General features: G+C 66.9%; 1 protein-coding gene across 1 annotated transcript in view; it reads right to left on the bottom strand.

Annotated features, from left to right (window-relative positions):
• Positions 1–9,966, bottom strand: part of SCYL1 (SCY1 like pseudokinase 1) — an 11,010-nt gene extending 1,044 nt beyond the window's left edge. Inside the window, 11 exon segments of the mRNA XM_065044391.1 lie at positions 3–223; positions 225–296; positions 1,610–1,758; positions 1,811–1,817; positions 2,729–2,798; positions 3,432–3,647; positions 5,391–5,602; positions 6,207–6,305; positions 8,110–8,199; positions 8,201–8,251; positions 9,332–9,966. Of these exon segments, the coding sequence (XP_064900463.1) occupies positions 3–223; positions 225–296; positions 1,610–1,758; positions 1,811–1,817; positions 2,729–2,798; positions 3,432–3,647; positions 5,391–5,602; positions 6,207–6,305; positions 8,110–8,199; positions 8,201–8,251; positions 9,332–9,472 (1,328 nt within the window). The 5' untranslated portion in view covers positions 9,473–9,966.
• Positions 9,967–14,100: the final 4,134 nt, after the last annotated feature.

Below are 14,100 nucleotides of genomic sequence, written 5' to 3'. Positions count from 1 at the left end.
ACCCCGGGGGTGACCTTGACCTTGAGCAGGGGTCTGAGGGCGCTGGCGTCGGCGCTGCCCATCTCCAGGGCCCCCACGATCCCAATGACCCCCAGTGACCCCAGGGTGACCTGTGGTGACCTGGGGTGACCGTGACCTTGAGCAGGGGTCTGAGGGCGCTGGCGTCCGCGCTGCCCATCTCCAGGGCCTCCAGCAGGCGCGGGAGCAGCTTGTGCCGCAGGAACGGCCCCGGGCAGCGAATCCAGGAGCTGGGGCAGCGTCTGCAGGAACTCGCGGCGCTCCCCGGGGTCACGGAGCTGGGGGGACATGGGGACACTGGGGACACTGGGGACATTGGGGACCATGGGGACATTGGGGGCGATGGGGGCGATGGGGACATTTGGGACATTGGGGACATTGGGGGCGATGGGGACATTGGGGACATTGGGGACCATGGGGACATTGGGGGCGATGGGACATGGGGGATGGGGTGGGGTGGGGTGATGATGATGATGGGAGGATGATGGGGGGGATGTTGATGATGATGATGATGATGGGGGGAGGAGGATGATGATGATGATGGGGGATGATGACGATGATGGGGACATGGAGTGATGATGATGATGGGGGGGGATGATGATGATGATGGAGAGATGATGATGATGATGATGATGACAATGGGGTGATGATGATGGTGATGATGATGATGATGATGATGATGATGATGGTGACGAAGGTCTCACCTGCATGTGTGTGAGGAAGAGCGCGGTGTGCACCAGGGGTGGGATGGGATGGGATGGGATGGGATGGGGTGATGATGGTGATGGGGGGATGGGGTGATGATGATGATGATGATGACCATGATGATGATGATGATGGGAGAATGGGGTGATGACGATGATGATGATGATGGGGGGATGGGGTGATGATGATGATAATGGGGGACGGGTGGGGTGATGATGATAAAGATGATGATGATGAAGATGATGATGATGAAGATGATGATGACGCTACTGGTGCTGATGAAGGTCTCACCTGCATGTGTGTGAGGAAGAGCGCGGTGCGCACCAGGGGATGGGATGGGATGGGATGGATGGGGTGATGATGATGATGGGGTGGGGGGATGATGATGGTTATGGGGGGGGATGGGGTGATGATGATGATGGTGATGAAGGTCTCACCTGCATGTGTGTGAGGAAGAGCGCGGTGCGCACCAGGGGATGGGGTGGGATGGATGGGGTGATGATGATGGTTATGGGGGTGATGATGATGATGATGATGGTGATGATGACGATGGGGGGATGGGGTGATGATGATGATGATGGGGGGATGGGGTGATGATGATGATGGGGGGATGGGGTGATGATGATGATGATGGTGATGATGATGACGATGATGGGGACATGGAGTGATGATGATGATGGGGGGGGATGATGATGATGATGGGGGGGGATGATGATGATGATGATGATGACGAAGTCTCACCTGCATGTGTGTGAGGAAGAGTGCGGTGCGCACCAGGGGATGGGGATGGGATGGGATGGATGGGGTGATGATGATGATGGGGGGGGATGATGATGGTGATGATGGGGGGATGGGGTGATGATGATGATGGTGACGAAGGCCTCACCTGCATGTGTGTGAGGAAGAGCGCGGTGCGCACCAGGGCGCAGCTCAGGAAGGCTCCGGGTCTCTGCAGCCGCTGCAGCAGCTGCTCCGGGCCCGGGCGCAGCGACGGCTCCGCGGCCACCAGCTCACACATGGCGGCCACCAGCCCCCGGGGACCTGGGGACATGGGGACACATGGGGACACATGGGGACACCAGCCCCCCGGGGACCTGGGGGACATGGGGGGACATGGGGACACATGGGGACACCAGCCCCCCGGGGACCTGGGGACATGGGGACACATGGGGACACATGGGGACACCAGCCCCCCCGGGGACCTGGGGACACATGGGGACACATGGGGACACATGGGGACACCAGCCCCCCGGGGACCTGGGGACATGGGGACACATGGGGACACATGGGGACACATGGGGACACCAGCCCCCCCGGGGACCTGGGGACATGGGACATGGGGACACATGGGGACACCAGCCCCCCGGGGACCTGGGGACATGGGGACATGGGGACATGGGGACACCAGCCCCCCCGGGGACCTGGGGACACATGGGGACACATGGGGACACATGGGGACACCAGCCCCCCGGGGACCTGGGGACATGGGACATGGGGACACATGGGGACACCAGCCCCCCGGGGACCTGGGGACATGGGACATGGGGACATGGGGACACATGGGGACACCAGCCCCCCGGGGACCTGAGGACATGGGGGGACATGGGGACATGGGGACATATGGGGACACCAGCCCCCCGGGGACCTGAGGACATGGGGGGACACATGGGGACACATGGGGACACCAGCCCCCCGGGGACCTGGGGGACACATGGGGACACATGGGGACACATGGGGACACCAGCCCCCCGGGGACCTGGGGACATGGGGACACATGGGGACACATGGGGACACCAGCCCCCCGGGGACCTCGGGACATGGGGGGACATGGGGACACATGGGGACATGGGGACACATGGGGACACCAGCCCCCCGGGGTTGGGGGGTATTTGGTGTCCTGGGGGGGGGGGTTGGGGGGTATATGGGGCCCCGGGGCGGTCCCGGGGGGTTGGGGGCTTGGGGGGTCCCAGGGGGGGTCCAGGGAGGGTTGGGGGGGGTCCCTGACCTCCCGGGGGTCCTGGGGGGGGGGTTGGGGGGTATCTGGGGTCCCGGGGGGGGTTGGGGGGGTCCCTGACCTGCCAGGGGTCCCAGGGGGGGTTGGGGCGTCCTGGGGGGAGTTGGGGGTATTTGGGTCCCGGGGGATGGGTTGGGGGGTCCTGGGGGGGGTTGGGGGGGTCCTGGGGGGGGGGGTTGGGGGTATTTGGGGTCCCAGGGGGGGGTTGGGGGGTCCCCGGGGGGGGGGTTGGGGAGTATTTCGGGTCCCGGGGGATGGGTTGGGGGGTCCCGGGGGGGTTGGGGGGGTCCGGGGGGGGTCGGGGGTCCCTGACCTGCCGGGGGGGTCCCAGGGGGGGTTGGGGGTTCCCCGGGGGGGGGTTGGGGGGTATTTGGGGGTCCCAGGGGGGGTTGGGGGTTCCCGGGGGGGGTTGGGGGGTATTTGGGGGTCCCAGGGGGGGTTGGGGGGTCCCGGGGGGGGGTTGGGGGTATTTGGGGTCCCAGGGGGGGTTGGGGGGTCCCGGGGGGGGGGTTGGGGGGTATTTGGGGTCCCAGGGGGGGTTGGGGGTTCCCGGGGGGGGTTGGGGGGTATTTGGGGTCCCAGGGGGGGTTTGGGGGTTCCCGGGGGGGGGTTGGGGGGTATTTGGGGTCCCGGGGGATGGGTTGGGGGGTCCCGGGGGGGGTTGGGGGTTCCGGGGGGGTCGGGGGTCCCTGACCTGCCGGGGGTCCCAGGGGGGGTTGGGGGTTCCCGGGGGGGGTTGGGGGGTATTTGGGGTCCCGGGGGGGTTGGGGGGTCCCGGGGGGGGGTTGGGGGTTCCGGGGGGGTCGGGGGTCCCTGACCTGCCGGGGGTCCCTCAGCGCGGCGGGGCCGGGGGAGGGGCCCGTTGAAGATCTCCCAGATGAGGCAGCCGAGGCGCCACATGTCGCCCGCCCTGCCCCCACACTCAGACCCACGGCACGCGGGACCCACCGACCCGCCCCACGGACCCACAGACCCGCCCCACGGACCCATAGACCCGCCCCATAGACCCACGGACCCACGGACCCGCCCCACGGACCCACAGACCCGCCCCATAGACCCACGGACCCCACCGACCCGCCCCACGGACCCACAGACCCGCCCCATAGACCCACGGACCCGCCCCACGGACCCACAGACCCGCCCCACGGACCCACAGACCCGCCCCATAGACCCACGGACCCGCCCCACGGACCCACAGACCCGCCCCACGGACCCACAGACCCGCCCATAGACCCACGGACCCGCCCCACGGACCCACAGACCCGCCCCATAGACCCACGGACCCACCGACCCGCCCCACGGACCCACAGACCCGCCCCATAGACCCACGGACCCGCCCCACGGACCCACAGACCCGCCCCATAGACCCACGGACCCACCGACCCGCCCCACGGACCCACAGACCCGCCCCATAGACCCACGGACCCGCCCCACGGACCCACAGACCCGCCCCATAGACCCACGGACCCACCGACCCGCCCCACGGACCCACAGACCCGCCCCATAGACCCACGGACCCGCCCCACGGACCCACAGACCCGCCCCACGGACCCACAGACCCGCCCCCATAGACCCACGGACCCGCCCCACGGACCCACAGACCCGCCCCACGGACCCACAGACCCGCCCCACGGACCCACGGACCACAGACCCGCCCCACGGACCCATAGACCCGCCCCACGGACCCACCGACCCACGGACCCGCCCCATAGACCCACGAACCCACCCCACGGACCACGGACCCACAGACCCACGTACCCGCCCCACGGACCCACAGACCCGCCCCATAGACCCACGGACCCGCCCCACGGACCCACAGACCCCGCCCCACGGACCCACAGACCCCGCCCCATAGACCCACGGACCCACAGACCCGCCCACGGACCCACAGACCCACCCGCCCCCATAGACCCACGGACCCGCCCCACGGACCCACAGACCCGCCCCACGGACCCACAGACCCACAGACCCGCCCCACGGACCCACAGACCCGCCCCCACGGACCCACAGACCCACAGACCCGCCCCACGGACCCACAGACCCGCCCCACGGACCCACAGACCCACAGACCCGCCCCACGGACCCATAGACCCGCCCCACGGACCCACCGACCCACGGACCCGCCCCATAGACCCACGAACCCACCCCACGGACCCACGGACCCACAGACCCACGTACCCGCCCCACGGACCCACAGACCCGCCCCCATAGACCCACGGACCCGCCCCACGGACCCACAGACCCGCCCCACGGACCCACGGACCCATATCCCCCTATGTCCCACATTGTCTCCCCATGTCCTCCCATCCCCCACAGCCCCCATGTCCCCCATTGTCCCCATACCCCGCTATGTCCCCATACCCCCCTATGTCCCCATACCCCCCTATGTCCCTATGACCCCCATATCCCCAATGTCCTCATGTCCCCCATTGTCCCCCCATGTCCCCCATAGTCCCCATATCCCCCCATTGTACCCACACCCCCCCATATCCCCATGACCCCCCCGTGTCCCCATGTCCCCCATATCCCCGTATCCCCCCATGTCCCCCCCACATCCCTATGTCCCCATAGCCCCCCCATGTCCCCATATCCCCATGACCCCCCATGTCCCCATGTCCCCCCATGTCCCCCCACGTCCCCATCCCCCACTCACCAGGGCTCCCCCGTGCCCCCCGCGCGGGGGGTCGCTGAGCTCGGGGGGGGTGGTGCGCGCGCGGGGGGGGCGGGCGGGGCCCCCCCCTCCCCGGCCGGCGCCACGCGCTCCAGCCCCCCCAGCTTCCAGTCGCCCCCCGGGGCCACGAACACGGCGTCGACCCCCAGGGCGCCATGGGCCAGCCCGCAGCCAATCAGGAACTGCAGCGCCGTCTGCGGGGCGGGGCCTCAGCGCCTGGGGGCTCCCGGACGCCTGGGTCCCTCCCGGACACCTGGGTCCCTCCTGAACTCCTGGGTCCCCTCCCGGATGCCTAGGTCCCCCTCTGAACTCCTGGGTCCCCCCCCGCACTCCTGGGTCCCTCCCGAACACCTGGGTCCCCCCCCGGACGCCGGGGTCCCCCCCCGCACTCCTGGGTCCCCCCCGCACTCCTGGGTCCCCCCCGGACGCCTGGGTCCCTCCCGGACGCCTGGGTCCCCCCCGCACTCCTGGGTCCCCCCCCGCACTCCTGGGTCCCCTCCCGCACTCCTGGGTCCCCCCGCACTCCTGGGTCCCCCCGCACTCCTGGTCCCTCCCGGACGCCTGGGTCCCCCCCGCACTCCTGGGTCCCTCCCGCACTCCTGGGTCCCCCCGCACATCCTGGGTCCCTCCCGGACGCCTGGGTCCCCCCCCGCACTCCTGGGTCCCCCCGCACTCCTGGGTCCCCCGGACGCCGGGGTCCCCCCCGCACTCCTGGGTCCCCCCCGCACTCCTGGGTCCCCCCCGCACTCCTGGGTCCCCCCCGAACTCCTGGGTCCCCCCGGACGCCGGGGTCCTCACCAGCAGCTGGTGCAGCCCCCAGGCCACCTCCTGCTGCCCCGTGTCCCCCGTGGGCGGGCGCAGCCGCAGGTGGCGCCTCAGCGGTGTCACCCTCCTCGGTCACCCACGAACAGACTGCGCTCCGTCTGGGGACAGCGCTGTCACACGGGGGCCAACGAGCCCCACGTCCCCCATGTCCCCAATGACCCCAACGTGCCCCCACGTCCCCCATGTCCCCAATGACCCCAACGAGCCCCACGTCCCCCATGTCCCCAACGTGCCCCACGTCACCCCATGTCCCCAATGACCCCAATGTGCCCCATGACCCCCATGTCCCCAATGTCCCCAATGTCCCCAACGTGCCCCACGTCACCCCCACGTCCCCCCATGTCCCCCATGTCCCCAACGTGCCCCCACGTCCCCCATGTCCCCAACGTGCCCCCCACGTCCCCCATGTCCCCAATGTCCCCCGTGCCCCCACGTCCCCCCATGTCCCCAATGACCCCAATGTCCCCATTGCCCTCCATGTCCCCAACGTCCCCCATGTCCCCAACATGCCCCCACGTCACCCCATGTCCCCAATGTCCCCCCATGTCCCCAACGTGCCCCCACGTCCCCCCATGTCCCCAATGTCCCCCATGTCCCCCCATGTCCCCCATTGCCCCCCATTGTCCCCAACGTCCCCATTGTCCCCATGTCCCCCGTGTCACCTCCAGCTGTCCAGGAACGCCAGCACGTTGGGGTGTCCCCATGTCCCCATTGTCCCCAATGTCCCCCATGTCCCCAATGTCCCCATTGTCCCCCATGTCCCCATTGTCCCCATGTCCCCGTGTCACCTCCAGGCTGTCCAGGAACGCCAGCACGTTGGGGTGTCCCCATTGCCCCCCCATGTCCCCCATGTCCCCAATGTCCCCATTGCCCCCCATGTCCCCAACGTCCCCAATGTCCCCGTGTCACCTCCAGGCTGTCCAGGAACGCCAGCACGTTGGGGTGTCCCCATGTCCCCCATGTCCCCATGTCCCCAATGTCCCCATTGTCCCCATGTCCCCGTGTCACCTCCAGGCTGTCCAGGAACGCCAGCACGTTGGGGGTGTCCCCATGTCCCCAATGTCCCCCATGTCCCCATTGCCCCCCATGTCCCCAATGTCCCCAATGTCCCCATTGCCCCCCATGTCCCCAATGTCCCCCAATGTCCCCATTGCCCCCCATGTCCCCAATGTCCCCATGTCCCCAATGTCCCCATGTCACCTCCAGGCTGTTCCAGGAACGCCAGCACGTTGGGGTGTCCCCATTGCCCCCCATGTCCCCATTGCCCCCCATGTCCCCAATGTCCCCATTGCCCCCATGTCCCCATTGTCCCCAATGTCCCCAATGTCCCCATTGCCCCCCCATGTCCCAATGTCCCCATTGCCCCCATGTCCCCAATGTCCCCATGTCACCTCCAGCTGTCCAGGAACGCCAGCACGTTGGGGTGTCCCCATGTCCCCAATGTCCCCAATGTCCCCAATGTCCCCAATGTCCCCATTGCCCCCCATGTCCCCATTGCCCCCATGTCCCCCATGTCCCCAATGTCCCCCATGTCCCCATGTCCCCGTGTCACCTCCAGGCTGTCCAGGAACGCCAGCACGTTGGGGTGTCCCCATGTCCCCCATGTCCCCATTGTCCCCATTGTCCCCATGTCCCCATTGTCCCCATGTCCCCGTGTCACCTCCAGGCTGTCCAGGAACGCCAGCACGTTGGGGTGTCCCCATGTCCCCAATGTCCCCATTGTCCCCCATGTCCCCAATGTCCCCATGTCCCCATGTCCCCGTGTCACCTCCAGGCTGTCCAGGAACGCCAGCACGTTGGGGTGTCCCCATGTCCCCAATGTCCCCATTGTCCCCCATGTCCCCAATGTCCCCATGTCCCCATGTCCCCGTGTCACCTCCAGGCTGTCCAGGAACGCCAGCACGTTGGGGTGCCGCAGGCTCCGCAGCCGTTTCAGCGCCGCCCGGGCCAGCGCGGTGGCCCTCGGTGTCCCCTGTCCCCAAACTGTGCACGAACACCGAGACCGGGGCGCCGTCCGCCTGTGACAATGGGGACAGACCATGGGGACAGTGCGGGGACAACGGGGGGACAGGGATGGGGGGACACAGGGGGACAACGTGGGGATGGGGCGCAGGGGACATAAGGGGACACGGAGGGATTGGGGACACTGAGGGGACATGGGGACACAGGGACGGGGGGCCACAGGGGGACAACGTGGGGATGGGGTGTAGGGGACATGGGGGGATTGGGGACACTGAGGGACACTGGGGGACAAGGGGACATGGGGGGGTGTGGGGGGGACTGGGGGGATGTGGGAATGGGGGGACATGGAGGGTAATGGGGACACAGAGATGGGGACATGGGGACAATGTGGGGATGGGGTGTAGGGGACATGGGGGATTGGGGGACACTGGGGGGACATGGGGACATTGGGGACATGGGGACATTGGGGGACACAGGGGGCCAACATGGGGATGGGGGGCTGGGGGACGTGGGGACACAGGGACAGGGGAACAGGGGGACACAGACACGGGGGGACAGGGGGACACAGGGGACACGGGGATGGGGGGACAGGGACACGGGGGGACAGGGACACGGGGGGACACAGGGACAGGGGGACAGGGGGACACGGACACAGGGGGACAGGGACACGGGGGGACAGGGGGACACAGGGGGACAGGGACACGGGGGGACATGGGGGACATGGGGATGAGGGGACATGGACACGGGGGGACACAGAGATGGGGGAACACGGGGAACACAGACACAAGGGGACACAGGGGGACACAGACACGGGGGACAGGGGACACAGAGATAGGGGGACACGGGGGACACGGGGGTGGCGGGACAGGGACACGGGGGGACAGGGACACGGGGGGACACAGGGACAGGGGGACGGGGGGGACACGGACACAGGGGGACAGGGACACGGGGGAACGGTGAGACACAAGGATGGGGGGACACGGGGATCGGGGAACACGGGGATCAGGGGACACGGGGGACACGGACACGGGGAACGGTGGGACACAAGGATGGGGGGACACGGGGGGACACGGACACGGGGATGGGGGGACACGGGGGACACGGGGACCCGCCACGGCCCCCCCGCGCTCTCTCACCTTGCGGCGCCCCCGCAGCTGCCGCCAGAGCGGGGCCGGGGCCGGTTCGGCCGGGGCCGGTTCGGCCGGGTCGGGGTCGGGCTCGGGTGGGCCCAGCTCGAACGGGAAATCCCGGACCGGGTCCCGGGAGAACAGCCACATGGCGGGGCCGGGGACCCGGGGGACCCGGGGGGACCGGGGCTCGGGGGTCCGGGTTCGGGGTCCCGGGTCCGGGAGTCCCGAGGAGGCGGCGGCGCCGGGCGGGAAGATCCGCTGACGGACCAGGGGGCGGAGCCTGGGGAGGGGGCGGAGAAGGGGAGGTGTCCGGGGAGGGGCCTGAAAAGGGGGAGGAGTTTGGGGCTGGGCTGGAGAAAGGAGGTGGGGTTGGGGCGTGGCCTCACGGGAAGGAAAGAGCGAGGGGCGTGCCGGAGGAAGGGGGCGGGCCGAAGGGGAGGATGAGGCGGTGTCGCCGCGGAGGGGGCGGGGCCGAGGTTGATGGGCGGAGCGAAGGGCGGGGCTCGGGGAGCGGGGCGCCAGGCTGGCCGGACAGCGGCAGTGACGTCACGGTGGGCGGTGGGAGAGGAGGCGGCGCCTTCAAGCGGCGGAGCGCGAATTTGGGGCGAGAAAAGGCAGAAACGGGGCTGGGGGGGAACACGGGAAATAGGACATGGGGGGACATGGGGGGACATGGGGGACAGGAGGACACGGGGGGACAGGGGGGGACAGGAGGACACGGGGGACAGGAGGACACGGGGGGGGACAGGAGGACATGGGGGGGACAGGAGGACACGGGGGGGGACAGGAGGACACGGGGGGGACAGGAGGGACACGGGGGGGGACAGGAGGACCACGGGGGGGACAGGAGGACACGGGGGACAGGAGGACATGGGGGACAGGAGGACACGGGGGGGACAGGAGGACATGGGGGACAGGAGGACACGGGGGGGACAGGAGGACACGGGGGACAGGAGGACATGGGGGACAGGAGGACACGGGGGGACAGGAGGACATGGGGGGACAGGAGGACATGGGGGGACAGGAGGACACGGGGGGGGACAGGGGGACACCGGGGGGGACAGGAGGACATGGGGGGGGACAGGAGGGACATGGGGGGGACAGGAGGACATGGGGGACAGGAGACACGGGGGGACAGTGAGGACATGGGGGGGACAGGAGGACAACGGGGGGGGACAGGGGGACAAACGGGGGACAGGGGGACACGGGGGGACAGGGAGGACACGGGGGGGACAGGAGGGACATGGGGGGGACAGAGAGGACATGGGGGACAGGAGGACACGGGGGGGACAGGAGGACATGGGGGGGGACAGGAGGACATGGGGGGGGACAGGGGGACACGGGGGACAGGGGGACACGGGGGGACAGGAGGACATGGGGGGGACAGGAGGACCACGGGGGGGACAGGGGGACAACGGGGGACAGGGGACACGGGGGGACAGGAGGACACGGGGGGGACAGGAGGGACATGGGGGGGACAGGAGGACATGGGGGGGACAGGAGGACATGGGGGGGACAGGAGGACATGGGGGACAGGAGGACACGGGGGGGACAGGAGGACATGGGGGGGACAGGAGGACACGGGGGGGACAGGAGGACATGGGGGGACAGGAGGACACGGGGGGGACAGGAGGACATGGGGGGGACAGGAGGACACGGGGGGGACAGGGGGACACGGGGGGGACAGGAGGACACGGGGGGGACAGGAGGACACGGGTGCCAGGAGGACACGGGTGACAGGAGGACACGGGTGACAGCACCCGGGTGACAGGGGGGTCCCCCCCCGGCAGCGCCCCCAGATCGTCCCCATCCCCCCAGCAGGAACCACACGACACTGCTCAGGATTGGGGGGGTTTATTGGTCACGGGGTCCCCATCACAATGTGGGGTCCCCATCACAATGTGGGGTCCCCATCACGACACGGGGTCCCCGTCACGACACGGGGTCCGTCACGACACGGGGTCCCTCGTTACATTGTGTGTCACGTTGTTCTATTGTCACATTGTTAACAGGGTCCCTATTGCGATATGGGGTCCCCTATCGCGATATGTGGGTCTCATGGGGGTCCCGTCGCGATATGGGGTCGCAATACAGGGGTCCCTGTCACGATATGGGCGTCGCGATACGGGGGGTCACGATATGGGGGTAACCGTTGTGATACAGGGGTGGCGATACAGGGGGTCCCTATCACGATATGGGGGTGGTGATATGGGGGTCCCCGTCGCGATATGGGGGTCACGATTTGGGAATCCCTATTGTGATATGTGGGTCCCTTGTGGGTCCCCGTCACGATACGGGGGTCCCTGTCGTGATACAGGGGTCATGATTTGGGGGTTCCTATTGCAATGTGTGAGTCCCACGGGGGTCCCCGTCGTGATACTGGGTCCCCATCGTGATATGGGGGTCGTGATACGGCAGTCCCCGTCACGATACAGGGGTGGTGATACGGGGGGTCGCGATACGGGGGTCCCCGTCACGATATGGGGGTTGCAATATGGGGGTCCCCATCATGATATGGGGTTCACAATACGGGGGGTCCCTGTCGCAATAGGGGGGGTCACAATATGGGGGTCCCTGTCGCAATAGGGGGTTCACAATACGGGGGTCCCTGTCGCAATAGGGGGGTCCCCATCGCGATATGGGGGTCGCGATACGGGGGTCCCCTGTCGCAGTATGGGGGTCCCCATCACGATATGGGGGTCACAATATGGGGGGTCCCCATCATGATATGGGGGTCCCTGTCGCGATATGGGGGTCATGATACGGGGGTCCCTGTCGCAATATGGGGGTCCCCGTCGTGATACGGGGGTTGCAATATGGGGGTCCACGTCACGATAGGGGGGTCACAATATAGGGGTCCCCGTCATGATATGGGGGTCATGATACGGGGGTCCCTGTTGTGATATGGGGGTCACGATACGGGGGTCGCGATACGGGGGTCCCGTCATGATATGGGGGTCACAATATGGGGGGTTCCCGTCGCGATAGGGGGGTCACAATATGGGGTTCCCCATGACGATATGAGGGTCACAATATGGGGGTTCCCGTTGCGATACGGGGGTCCCTGTCGTGATATGGGGGTCACGATACGGGGGTCCCTGTCACAATAGGGGGTCCCCATCGCGATATGGGGGTCCCCCGTCGCGATATGGGGGGTCCCCATCACGATATGGGGGTCACGATACGGGGGTCCCTGTCGCAATATGGGGGTCCCTGTCGCGATAGGGGGGTCGCGATAGGGGGGTCGCGGTGGCACATGGGGGGGTCCCAGGCCAGTGGGCGCCGCGGGGGGTCGAACCCGCCCCGGGGTTGGGGGTGGTGGGGGGTGGGGGTGCCCCCTCCCCTCCCCTCCCCCCCCGGAGGTGCCGCCACCGGCGCCTTTTGCTTTTTTTTTTGGCCTTTTTTGGGTCCCCAGGAGAAAAAAGCAAAACCTGGGACGGCAGCGACGCCCCAGGAAAAGAAAAAACCTCCACCCAAACCGCCAAAAACCGCCCAAACCGCCCAAAACCGCCCAAAACCGCCCAAAAACTGCCCAAAAACCACCCAAAAAATCACCCAAAACCACCCAGAACGCCCAAAAACTGCCCCAAAAACGCCAAAAAACTGCCCCCAAAACGCCCAAAAACCGCCCCAAAAAAACACCCCAAACTGCCCCAAAAAAACACCCCAAAACCACCCAAAAAACACCCCAAACCCACCCAAAAAACACCCCAAAACCATCGTGCCAGAACTGCCCCAAAACGGCTGGAAACGGCCCCAAAAACAGCCGGGCCAGGGGTCCGGAACTGCCCCAAAACAGCCGGAAATCACCCCAAAAATGGCCCCAGAACAGCCAGAAACCACCCCAAAAATGGCCGGAAACCGCCCAAAAACGGCCCCAAAACGGCCGGAAACTGCCCCAAAAAAGGGGATTTTGGGTCAGAATCGCATCCCGAGTGCAAAACAGGCTCAGAAATGGGGATTTTGGGTCAGAATCGCGTCCGAAGTGCAAAACGGGCTCAGAAATGGGGATTTTGGGTCGTCAGAATCGCATCCCGAGTGCAAAACGGGCTCAGAAATGGGGATTTTGGGTCAGAGTCGCGTCCCAAGTGCAAAACGGGCTCAGAAATGGGGATTTTGGGTCAGAATCGCGTCCCGAGTTCAAAACGGGCTCAGAAATGGGGATTTTGGGTCAGAGTCGCGTCCCGAGTTCAAAACGGGCTCAGAAATGGGGATTTTGGGTCAGAGTCGCGTCCCGAGTGCAAAACGGGCTCAGAAATGGGGATTTTGGGTCAGAATCGCGTCCCGAGTGCAAAACGGGCTCAGAAATGGGGATTTTGGGTCAGAGTCGCATCCCGAGTGCAAAACGGGCTCAGAAATGGGGATTTTGGGTCAGAATCGCGTCCGAAGTGCAAAACGGGCTCAGAAATGGGGATTTTGGGTCAGAATCGCGTCCCGAGTTCAAAACGGGCTCAGAAATGGGGATTTTGGGTCGGCCGGTACTTACTCCGCTCGCTCACCTTTCCTGCCTCACATTTTGGGGCTTTTTCCTACTTTTGAGCCATTTTGAGCCGCCAAATTGTCCGTTTTTGGCGCCGCGGGGTGGGGGGGGGAGGGGAGATGCCCCCGAGCCCCAAAACCGGCGTTTCTTGCCCCAAAAGCGCGGCCGCTCCTCACCGCCGAGCGTTTTGGGGACAAAACCTGGGAAAAAGGTTAAAAGCCCCTCCCCCCTCCCCCCCGGGGGGGGAAATTGGGGTCGTTTTTAACTCATTTTTGCTCCTTTTCCCTTAAAACGG

Source organism: Columba livia, chromosome 38 (genome assembly GCF_036013475.1).
Source record: "Columba livia isolate bColLiv1 breed racing homer chromosome 38, bColLiv1.pat.W.v2, whole genome shotgun sequence".
Classification (NCBI taxonomy): Eukaryota; Metazoa; Chordata; class Aves; order Columbiformes; family Columbidae; genus Columba; species Columba livia.
This window is presented reverse-complemented; position numbering and strand designations above follow the sequence as displayed.